Consider the following 12,152-nt stretch of genomic DNA (forward strand, 5'->3'; position numbering starts at 1 on the left):
GGCCTGCCGGGGTCTGTGCGGGCCTGCCGGGGGTCTGTGCGGGCCTGCCGGGGATCTGTGCGGGCCTGCTGGGGGTCTGTGCAGACTGCCGGGGGTCTATGTGGGCTGCCGGGGGTCTATGCGGGCTGCCGGGAGTCTGTGCCGGCTGCCGGGGGTCTGTGGTCTCCGCCCACGCACTGCCCACACTCCATTATAATGCATCATGTTGACATCATTTCAGCATACCTGACAGGCTCATTGCATTATGGGAACTTCTGATTCCGGTATTCGATATTGCAAAAATATCGGAACTCAGTATCGGAACTCCGATACCGCGAATATCAGCCGATACCTGATATTTGCAGTATCGGAATGCTCAACACTACCAGTGACATGATTTTAACTTTTTCAATAATGCTTTCTGAAATACCAATTTTTTATGCCTTTCTGCTCTTGATTTAATTTGACTATTGCTTATTATACTTAATCTCAATTTAACACAGTGTTAGAGTTTTCCCTATACAGCAATGACTAGTAGAATTGAGCAAATCTCCCTATTTAGTCTGATTTACTCAATTCAGTGAAGGACGGGTTGAGGGATTTGATTGACATACTATAGAATAAATTCATCCAGTTCATTAGGATAATATATATATATATATATATATATATATATATATATATAGTGGTGTACTGACCACTATGTCCGCTAGGGGGTGCTGTGTGGGTGTCCCAGGATGGGCCTACAGGCATATCCATTGTGGTAATGGGTATAGGATGCTGAATGACCACTATGTATCCCAAGGTAGGTGGCCTTGAGATGCTGGCTCGAGTATTGATCAGCAGAGGTACTGCTGATGTTTCCGTTACAATGTGTCAGGGAAGCCTGTGTGTGGATGTGTGTAATAGGACCTTTAGTGAGGTCATAGCCATGTGATCACCTGTGGGTGTGGTTATGGACCATATAAGGTACCTGAGGTCTGGTCACATAGAGAGAGAGCGCTTGGATCTGATTGGGCCATGTGAAAGGTCCCGGCAGTCCTAGGTGGAGGAAGGTGGGCTACCTTTCTGAAGACCACGTGCTGAGGCTGCTGACCCGGTGAGGCCTATGTATGCTGGCTGTATGTGAGGAGGGATAAGCCTCCTGTGTTTTGCTGAGGCTCCAGGACTGAGCCTGAAGTAATGGACATTTTTATGTTCTTTTTTGCCTAAACTAGAGGCTATTTTACCACCATGATAATGTGGGAGAAAGGAAAAAGCATAGTATATTGGAATGGTTACCTGGCTGCTGCTGATGAAAATAGCGCACAACTGTGCACAGGGGAAGGTGTTTAGGGGCAGCTCCCCTGTGCACAGTTGTGCGATATTTTCAGCAGCAGCCAGGTAACCATTCCAATATACTATACCTTTTCCTTTCTCCCACATTATCATGGTGGTATATCAATTGTTTAGTGCTGAGCTCACTCCCCAGTATTGAATAGCAAACCCTGTCTTGCACTACTGGTGACATAATATAACCACCTTATTTATTTATTTGAGGGCATTTATATACTTTTTGTACTTCGTTCATTCTCTGTTCTTGCTGCTACATACTGGCACTGTGCACTTTAGCTACTTAGCTTATTTATCTAAATTCATCTATATCAACTTAGGATTATTTTAGACATACCTACCACATTGTGCTGATATATCAACAAGTTGATAAACTAGTGCTGGGCACAGTCCCCCTCTGCATTTGGAGGTTCCCCCTTTGTCTTTTGTCTTTTATATCACATATTTTACTTATTTATAAATAAATATATAAGTTTTAAACGCAAATTTTCTTTTCACTTCCTTCTTTTATGGCACCATACCATTTAAGAATATGTTATTAATATTTTGGAGAGGCCTAGTCAATGCCCAGACCTTAGTCTATGAGAATTTATGGTCAGACTTGAAGATTGCTGTTCACCAGAGGAAAGAATCTAACTTGAAGGAGCTGGAGCAATTTTGCCTTGAGGAATGGGCGCAAATTCCAGTGGTAAGATGTGGAAAGCTCATAGAGACTTATCCAATATGACTTGCAGCAGCAATTACTGCAAAAGGAAGCTGTACATAGAACTGATTTCATGGGGTGAATACTTATGCACACAGAAGTTTTAAATTATTTTGTTTTATTTTGTTATATGCTTCACAATAAAAAGAATGTCAAATGTTCACAGTTGTAGGCAAGTTCTTTGCAAGAACTGATGAAAACCCTCAAACCCTCACAAAATTCCAGTAAAATTCCAGATTGTGAGGTAGCAAAACACAAAAAATGCCAAAGTTCGGGGCCGATGTGTCTTTAATACTTAAACCACTGTATGTTAAACCATCCAAACAATTTATTAGATCATCTGTTTTTACTGGTAAAAACAGTTATATGTAGGCTCAATATGTTGTAAGTTAACAGCACATGCAGTATATTTGTGCATGGATTAAACAGCATGATGACAGGTTCATTAATGTAGGTTTATGCTTTTACATGACTTCTTAACAAGTCTTACAAGTAAATGGTGTAAAAATGAATATACTGTATTTTGCTAATTTTTTATGAACCTATAATACAATATCTTTTTAAACCGGCTAAGCCTTAAATAATCTAATAAAAGATTTATATTGTTTGTTAGTAAGATACTATTACATTTGTTCTCCTTTCTTTCAATAATCTATTTTTATTTGTAAGATACTATCACATTTGTTCTCCTTTCTTTCAATAATCTATTTTTATTTGAAACATGAGAATAAATAAAACTTCCATTATATTAAAACAAAGAAGGCAACCAAAACATGTAAGAAGACATATCTTTGTAATTAACTCAATAGATCAAAAGAAGGAGAGATTACATTTTCAATACAAGTCCTGTGAGATACCTGTTAAATATCTGCGGGGTCAATAATGTACAAACTCCAATTTAACACTAACAATAATGGGTCAATGCTGGGTCAAGGCAAGTGGAAAAGCCTAATTAGTTTGGCTCCTATGGAGTACTCTAAAATGTTAGTTATACTGTACATATTTTTTAAGTATGTAATCTTTACTTTTTGTCTTATCTACTGTACAGTATGAATATGATTAATTTGTGGACAAAAGGAAGTGGAAGTGAATGCAGGTAAATAAAAATCAAAAGGGATTGTCCAAGACTTCCTAAAGGTCCCGTCACACTAAGCGATCTCGGTAGCGAGATCGCTGCTGAGTCACAACTTTTGTGACGTAACAGCGATCTCACCAGCGAGATCTCTGTGTGTGACAGCGATCAGCGAGCGGCCCCCCTGCCGGTATCGCTGATCGCTGGAAGAAATCTCTGGACATTTCTTTGGTCGCTGGTCTCCCGCTGGCCAGCACGCATTGCTGTATGTGACAGGCGGGAGACCAGCGATCAGGTGTAAAAAATAATGAAAAAAATAAAAAATATAGTGATTCTCACCTTCCAATGTCCCGCGCAGCCATCCGGCCTCTCTCCACGCTCCGGTCCCAGTGATCCTTTGCACGAATGACCGCGAGACTTTGTTATCCCTCGAGACTGTGACATCTCACGGTCATTCTCGCAAAGGATTACTGGGACCGGGAGCGTGGAGAGAGGCAGGATGGCTGCGCGGGAAGTCGGAAGGTGAGAACAACAATATTTTTTATTTTAATTCTATTTTTTACAGGGATGGCAAGCGATGCCGGGCGCTCGGCATCGCTGTGCTGATCGCTGGTGAAGCTGTCTGTGTGACAGCTCACCAGCGATCACATAGCGACTTACTAGAGATCCTGACACCTTGATATCGGTGTCGGTATCGCTGGTAAGTCGCTTAGTGTGACGGGGCCTTAAGGATAGGTCATCAATATCAGATCTATAGATGTATAACAACTATCACCCCAACAGATCAACTGTTAGCAGCTCCTCCCTCAGTATTGAAATGTCATATACCAAGAATGAAAAGTTAATTAACAAGTACTGACATTTCAGATGCACACCATTCCAAGGCCGGAACCTACTGTTCAACAATTTAAAGAGCTCCCTATCATATTATTATCCTACAAAAAAATGGAGCAATATACCCTCAAAGAATAAAGTGAGATGATAAGATGAGACATCAATAATCTATAAAGAATTTTTATTAGAAAACTCACTCACATACATAATAATGGTATAAATTACCCACAAGACAAATGCAGGATGAGTAGAAAAGGGAGAAGATCCAGGCACCACGAGTCATCACAAAAAAACTCTCACATCAACTATGTAATAGCACAGAGCACAAAATAAATCAGTGTATGCATCTCAAAAAGACATGCTGCAAATGCCAACCAAACATACAAGCAGTTCCACATTGAGAGATGATGTGTAGATTAGCAAGTGTGCATCGGCTTCATCTTGGATATAAAGTGCCACTCGTAGTGCAATGAGTGTGATACTTACTCATGTTGGAGAGAAGGGATATGAGAAATCGTATGTGCCATAGCTCTGATGCGCACTTCCCATGATGGGCTCCCCAAGGAAGCCCATTTACAGTTTATCAAGACATGTACTGTAAGTGCGTGGATTTCTGCTCAGGGTGCTTATACTTCTACTCAATACTGAATAAATTAAGATCTTTTGAAAAAATTAGAATGTCTTCACTTTTGCACAGCAATGTATAGATATTAATTTAGTTTGTAATGTGCTCTACAACATTTTTCTTGGGCATCCTACCTTGCGGGCACTTCTGCCAAGTTCCTCCCCATAATTTGTTCCAAGAATTTCAAAGTGAATATTTGGATTGTCACCAACATCATCAAATTCCAAAGTCCCTGTAAGTCCATTTACTGCACCCTAAAACAAAAAAATAAAAACAAGATTTCAGTGAGCAAATAAAAAAATGTACTGTATATAGTACACAGTATATAAACATTTTGCTTATTTCAGGTATGTGCTTACAAAAGTATAGATGCTTCTCTTCGTTAAGTGTTTTAGAAAAAGATGAAGTTCTTACCAAGTAATTTATTTTTCTACCACCTTTTTTTTATTTTACGTCTAGCCAGAAGGAACAGTAAAAGCCTATACAGCCAATCTTGCATTACATAAAGGGATCATGTTACCATAAAACCTGCAGATATGGGGTCAATCTGCAAGTTAAAAGCGTTCCGGTGCCACTTAGGCAAATGTTGCTGGAAGAATTCTAACTTTAGGGTACCGTTACACTTAGCGATGCACCAGCGATCCTAACCAAGATATGACGCAGTCAGGATCGCTGGTGCATCGCTAAGTGGTCACTAGTGAGCTGCCACACAGGCAGATCTCACCAGCGACATCGCAGGGGTCAGGGGTCGCTACTTACCTGTCAGACGAGGCGATCCTGACGTCCTCCCTCTCACATCCACGCGTCGCTCGTTGCCACAGCAGGCAGCCTAGCAGGAAGTGGCCGACGAGAAATGGCCCAGGACGTTCTCGCGCAGTCAGCGATAATCAGCAGGGGAGCCGGTCGGAGGTAAGTATCACACATAGCGATATCGCTAGCAATATTGCTGCTGCGTCACAAAACTAGTGACGTTATAGCGATTTTGCTAGCGATATCACTTAGTGTAACGGGCCCTTTATTCTCCTAGACCGAGTTCGAGTTTCAGTCACAGCAATGGGTTCAGTCACTGCTCTGAGATTACAGAGTGGTGGCTGTAACCGCCCCCCTACCAGCCCTCACAGCCATCTCCAATGCTGAGCCAGTGTCAGTCAGGGCCAGTGGCATAGTTACATCTGCCACTCTGTATTCAGTAAATCTGAACGCTGCTGAGGGAAATAAACTCATTTTCTCCAAGCAGCATTCGGCTACGTGTGGGTTATTAACCTGCAGATTAACTCTATATCTGCAAGTTAATAGCATTTTTCCTGGTAACAGGTTCCCTTTTAGACTAGGCAATTATCTGCCGTGTGTAATTTTAATGTTTGTTTGATTCTAACAATAAGTCATTTATCGTGAGTTTTGTATATGAAAACAGTAATTAGGCAAATGTAGTCATTACATTTCTTCACCCATCACATAAGGTGATTGAGGAGTAGAGATTCAGTGGATTGTTTCATACAACCTGCAGTCTAGGTCAGTGCTCTCTGGCAGTAGTTGGGAGCTGTGCAAATTACTTGACCTCCTGGGATTCAAGGTTTATTTTCTGTGTTTCTGTGCACCAATGACATCACATGAGCCTGGTGAATCAAATGCTACACCAAAGAAGCCTGAAGTCCAAGAAATTCATGCCGCTCCAGCCCAGACCAAAGAGCACTCACCAGTACCATGACTTGGGGTTGCGCAAAGAGATCCGCTAATCTCTAGTGCTGAATGAGTCTGTTCCAATTTGAATTCGGCAGTTTAGATAAATGTGGCCAGGAAACATAATTCAAATTGAAGATATTCCATGAAAATTAAATGTTCTTTTTAGTGAGGATTATATGAAATTCAAAATTGCTGCGAGGTTCGTCAAATTTGTAGTAAAAAATCAATTTACAGTGGGAAAAAAAGGATTTAGTCAGTCAGCAATAGTGCAAGTTCCACCACTTATAAAGACGAGAGGCGTCTGTAATTTACATCATAGGTAGACCTCAACTATGGGAGACAAACTGAGAAAAAAAAATCCAGAAAATCACTTTGTCTGTTTTTTTTCATTTTATTTGCATATTATGGTGGAAAATAAGTATTTGGTCAGAAACAAAATTTCATCTCAATACTTTATGATATATCCTTTGTTGGCAATGACAGAGGTCAAACGTTTTCTGTAAGTCTTCACAAGGTTGCCACACACTGTTGTTGGTATGTTGGCCCATTCCTCCATGCAGATCTCCTCTAGAGCAGTGATGTTTTTGGCTTTTCGTTTGGCAACACGGACTTTCAACTCCCTCCAAAGGTTTTCTATAGGGTTGAGATCTGGAGACTGGCTAGGCCACTCCAGGACCTTGAAATGCTTCTTACAAAGCCACTCCTTCGTTGCCCTGGCGGTGTGCTTTGGATCATTGTCATGTTGAAAGACCCAGCCACGTTTCATCTTCAATGCCCTTGCTGATGGAAGGAGGTTTGCACTCAAAATCTCACGATACATGGCCCCATTCATTCTTTCATGTACCCGGATCAGTCGTCCTGGCCCCTTTGCAGAGAAACAGCCCCAAAAGCATGATGTTTCCACCACCATGCTTTACAGTAGGTATGGTGTTTGATGGATGCAACTTAGTATTCTTTTTCCTCCAAACACGACAAGTTGTGTTTCTACCAAACAGTTCCAGTTTGGTTTCATCAGACCATAGGACATTCTCCCAAAACTCCTCTGGATCATCCAAATGCTCTCTAGCAAACTTCAGACGGGCCCGGACATGTACAGGCTTAAGCAGTGGGACACGTCTGGCACTGCAGGATCTGAGTCCATGGTGGCGTAGTGTGTTACTTATGGTAGGCCTTGTTACATTGGTCCCAGCTCTCTGCAGTTCATTCACTAGGTCCCCCCACGTGGTTCTGGGATTTTTGCTCACCATTCTTGTGATCATTCTGACCCCACGGGGTGGGATTTTGCGTGGAGCACCAGATCGAGGGAGATTATCAGTGGTCTTGTATGTCTTCCATTTTCTAATTATTGCTCCCACAGTTGATTTCTTCACTCCAAGCTGGTTGGCTATTGCAGATTCAGTCTTCCCAGCCTGGTGCAGGGCTACAATTTTGTTTCTGGTGTCCTTTGACAGCTCTTTGGTCTTCACCATAGTGGAGTTTGGAGTCAGACTGTTTGAGGGTGTGCACAGGTGTCTTTTTACACTGATAACAAGTTTAAACAGGTGCCATTACTACAGGTAATGAGTGGAGGAAAGAGGAGACTCTTAAAGAAGAAGTTACAGGTCTGTGAGAGCCAGAAATCTTGATTGCTTGTTTCTGACCAAATACTTATTTTTCACCATAATATGCAAATAAAATGAAAAAAAAAACAGACAATGTGATTTTCTGGATTTTTTTTTCTCAGTTTGTCTCCCATAGTTGAGGTCTACCTATGATGTAAATTACAGACGCCTCACATCTTTTTAAGTGGTGGAACTTGCACTATTGCTGACTGACTAAATACTTTTTTTCCCCACTGTATAGGAAATTTGTTCATACTGAATCACAGGTAAGATTTTACAATCCAAGCTACTGTACTGCTGTGATAATGGGGAAAGGGTGTGTATATCATTTGATTATGAATACAGCAGAGCAAATAGACCATTTCAATAATCAATTACAGTAGCACTGCTGCTACTACCGTATCACTCGCTCTTTATTGATTGAAATTCTCTATCTCAAACTGCTATTCTCATCATATTGCAGTTGTTCAATATATCACTGACTAGTACTTTAAAAATGACTTAATGATTATCCCCCTATCCTGAGTTCAACTATCTTCACACTAGTTTAAAATCAAGCGAAAATGAAAGCTGAATTCCCTGCCGTCTTTTATGCAACGTCTGAGAATTCCTCTAATTGTCTGTACTTGACCATGTGATGTCATAACTGCATGGCATTATGTGGAGTCCCATGCGATTGTAAAAAAACATCTTTATCCTTCTACATGATGCTTAAACATTGTGTGAAATGGTGCTTGGAGTTTTTTCTGTGGAGCTCTTGAATCAAGTCGCAAAGTATTTAAATTCTCAGAGATGTGGATATTTTAGGAAACTTAATTCAAAGCTAATTCTCTGTCGATCTCTAGTTCCTTATTATGATCTGGGTTTTCTAACAGACACCATGACATAGCACTGGAATGCCTACTGTAGTAAAGATTAGGGAAGAGCCAGCAAAGACACACAGAGCACCAGAACCAGTTCAACAAGCAGATGAGTATTCCTATTTTTCTTGCCCCTTACAATTCAGCAAAATTATGCTTATTCAGCTTCCATTTTGCTGAATTTGAAAGAAGCAAATAATAAAAAAATCAGATCCGGGACAATCCAAGTTTTAGAAAATTCAATTAATCTCAAGCAAGTATGCTCATTTCTGCTACAAAGTCATATATTTTTTACAGTAATATTCCAAATTGCAGTTTGAGGTTTTAGGTTTAAGAGAGGGACCATTCCACAAATGTAATGACATACATGGAGGCAGGGTAAATGATTGCTAAAGTGCATCTGAGGGAAAGTGATTACCCACCAGTCCACATAAAGGAGTCTCCCCAGACCTCAGAGCATAATAGATAGAAGAAAAATCTAAATCTCACCTCACATCTTTCCCCTCTGGATGTCTGCTGTTTGGACCTTGGTGCCTAAAACATATGGCCTCATTATGCAAAGCTGGAACTTCCTAAATTTATGGTGCACATTGTGATGTATTAATATTGAGATCTTATAATGCACATGCACAGGAACACCCTGAAGTTTCAGCATGTGGTGGCGGTAAAATGAGGTGCCGAGGACTGGACGGTGCACAATGAGCAATGGGGGTGTCCAGAGAGGTGAGAAGTGATGTGAGTACTTTTTGTTTAACGTTTTGCCAGACCTGCATGATTTAGCTGCCATTTTACTGGATTTATGCCACGCAAATTGCAAAAAATAGTAATTCTGCAGAATAAGGATTTTGTAAAATTTGAGTATAATTCTGCTACAATCAAATACATTCAACCATCTCTATTCAGGCCTTAATTAAAATCAAAATAATGGATGCTCACTTCCACAGTGACAGCCAGGGATATCGGTGCCACTGTTCCCAGAGTATGACACCACATTGATGCATATGTCCAGTACTGGATAACCTCTTTAAAAGTGAGATTTATAAAGTTTCAACATATCCCTGTGATCCTGAGATTATTTTTTGTGACATATTGTACTACATACTGTTGGTATTTTTAGGTCCATATGATTTGTGTTTATTTATGAAAATATTGAAAAAGTGTAAATTTTGACATTTTTAAACTTTGAATTTTTATGCTCTTAAACCAGATACTTATAGAACACAAAATAGATAATAAATAACATTTAGCACATATCTTAACATCAGCACCATTTTTTAAGCATCATTTTTTGCTGCAAAGTTAGAAGGTTAAAATTTTAACAGAAACTTCTAGTTTTTCCAACAAAATTTACAAAACCAATCTTTTTAGGGAACACATCCCTTAGTGACTTTGAGGGCCCTATGTAACAGAAAAACCCAAAAGTAACATCATTTTAAAAACTAGACCTCTACAAATGCTTAAAACTACATTCAAGAAGTTTATTAAGCTTTTAGGATTTTCACCAGAATTAAAGCAATGAAAATGTAAGTTTTTCCCCACAAAAATATTGCTTAACCTTAAATTTTGCATTTTCAAAAGGGTAACAGGAGAAAAGCATCCAAATTATTTATTGTGCAGTTTATCCTGAGTACACTGATACCCCATATATGGTAGAAATGTACTGTTTTGTTACTAGGCAGGGCTTGGAAAGGAAGAATTATCCTGCAACTTTTTCAGTGCAAAATTGGTTGGAATTGGTAACAGATGCCATGTCATGTTTGAAAAACAGAAACACACTGAACCAAAGCAATGCATACAGTCATATGTTAAAGTTTGGGCACCCCTATTAATGTTGACCTTTTTTCTTTATAACAATTTTGGTTTTTGCAACAGCTATTTCAGTTTCATATATCTAATAACTGATGGACTCAGTTATATTTATGGATTCAAATGAGGTTTATTGTACTAACAGAAAATGTGCAATCTGCATTTAAACAAAATTTGACCGGTGCAAAAGTATAGGCACCCTTATCATTTTCTTGATTTGAACACTCCTAACTACTTTTTACTGACTTCCTGAAGCACTAAATTGGTTTTGTAACCTCATTGAGCTTTGAACTTCATTTTTAGGTGTATCAAATCATGAGAAATGGTATTTAAGGTGGCCACTTGCAAGTAGTTCTCCTATTTGATTCTCCTATGAAGAGTGGCATCATGGGCTCCTCAAAACAACTCTCAAATGATCTGAAAACAAAGATTATTCAACATAGCTTTTCAGGGGAAGGATACAAAAAGTTGTCTCAGAGATTTAACCTGTCAGTTTCCACTGTGAGGAACATAGTAAGGAAATGGAAGAACACAGGTACAGTTCTTGTTAAGCCCAGAAGTGGCAGGCCAAGAAAAATATCAGAAAGGCAGAGAAGAAGAATGGTGAGAACAGTCAAGGACAATCCACAGACCACCTCCAAAGACCTGCAGCATCATCTTGCTGCAGATGGTGTCACTGTGCATCGGTCAACAATACAGCACACTTTGCACAAGGAGAACCTGTATGGGAGAGTGATGCAAGGGAAGCCGTTTCTGCAAGCACGCCACAAACAGAGTCGCCTGAGGTATGCAAAAGCACATTTGGACAAGCCAATTACATTTTGGAAGAAGGTCCTGTGGACTGATGAAACAAAGATTGAGTTGTTTGGTCATGCAAAAAGGCGTTATGCATGGAGGCTAAACACAGCATTCCAAGAAAAACACTTGCTACCCACAGTAAAATTTGGTGGAGGTTCCATCATGCTTTGGGGCTGTGTGGCCAATGCCGGCACCGGGAATCTTGTTAAAGTTGAGGGTCACATGGATTCAACTCAGTATCAGCAGATTCTTGACAATAATGTGCAAGAATCAGTGACGAAGTTGAAGTTACGCAGGGGATGGATATTTCAGCAAGACAATGATCCAAAACACCGCTCCAAATCTACTCAGGCATTCATGCAGAGGAACAATTACAATGTTCTGGAATGGCCATCCCAGTCCCCTGACCTGAATATCATTGAACATCTGTGGAATGATTTGAAGCGGGCTGTCCATGCTCGGCGACCATCAAACTTAACTGAACTGGAATTGCTTTGCAAACAGGAATGGTCACAAATACCTTCATCCAGGATCCAGGAACTCATTAATAGCTACAGGAAGCGACTAGAGGCTGTTATTTTTGCAAAAGGAGGATCTACGAAATATTAATGTCACTTTTATGTTGAGGTGCCCATACTTTTGCACCGGTCAAATTTTGTTAAAATGCAGATTGCACATTTTCTGTTAGTACAATAAACCTCATTTGAATCCAGAAATATAACTGAGTCCATCAGTTATTAGATATATGAAACTGAAATAGCTGTTGCAAAAACCAAAATTGTTATAAAGAAAAAAGGTTAACATTAATAGGGGTGCCCAAACTTTATGACTGTATATATAATCTAGTCTTATATAGATA

The 12,152-nt window shown here is 40.0% G+C and overlaps 1 protein-coding gene across 1 annotated transcript in view; it reads right to left on the bottom strand.

The window, feature by feature from the left end:
• GRID2 (glutamate ionotropic receptor delta type subunit 2) overlaps positions 1-12,152 on the bottom strand; it is a 2,095,611-nt gene that overhangs the window by 818,876 nt on the left and 1,264,583 nt on the right. Inside the window, exon 8 of the mRNA XM_073590055.1 lies at positions 4,680-4,799. Coding sequence (XP_073446156.1) covers positions 4,680-4,799 — 120 coding nt within the window. The remainder of the gene's footprint in view (positions 1-4,679; positions 4,800-12,152) is intronic.

This window comes from Dendrobates tinctorius, unplaced genomic scaffold (assembly GCF_039654945.1).
Source record: "Dendrobates tinctorius isolate UK_male_01 unplaced genomic scaffold, ASM3965494v1 ptg000011l, whole genome shotgun sequence".
In the NCBI taxonomy this organism is placed as follows: Eukaryota; Metazoa; Chordata; class Amphibia; order Anura; family Dendrobatidae; genus Dendrobates; species Dendrobates tinctorius.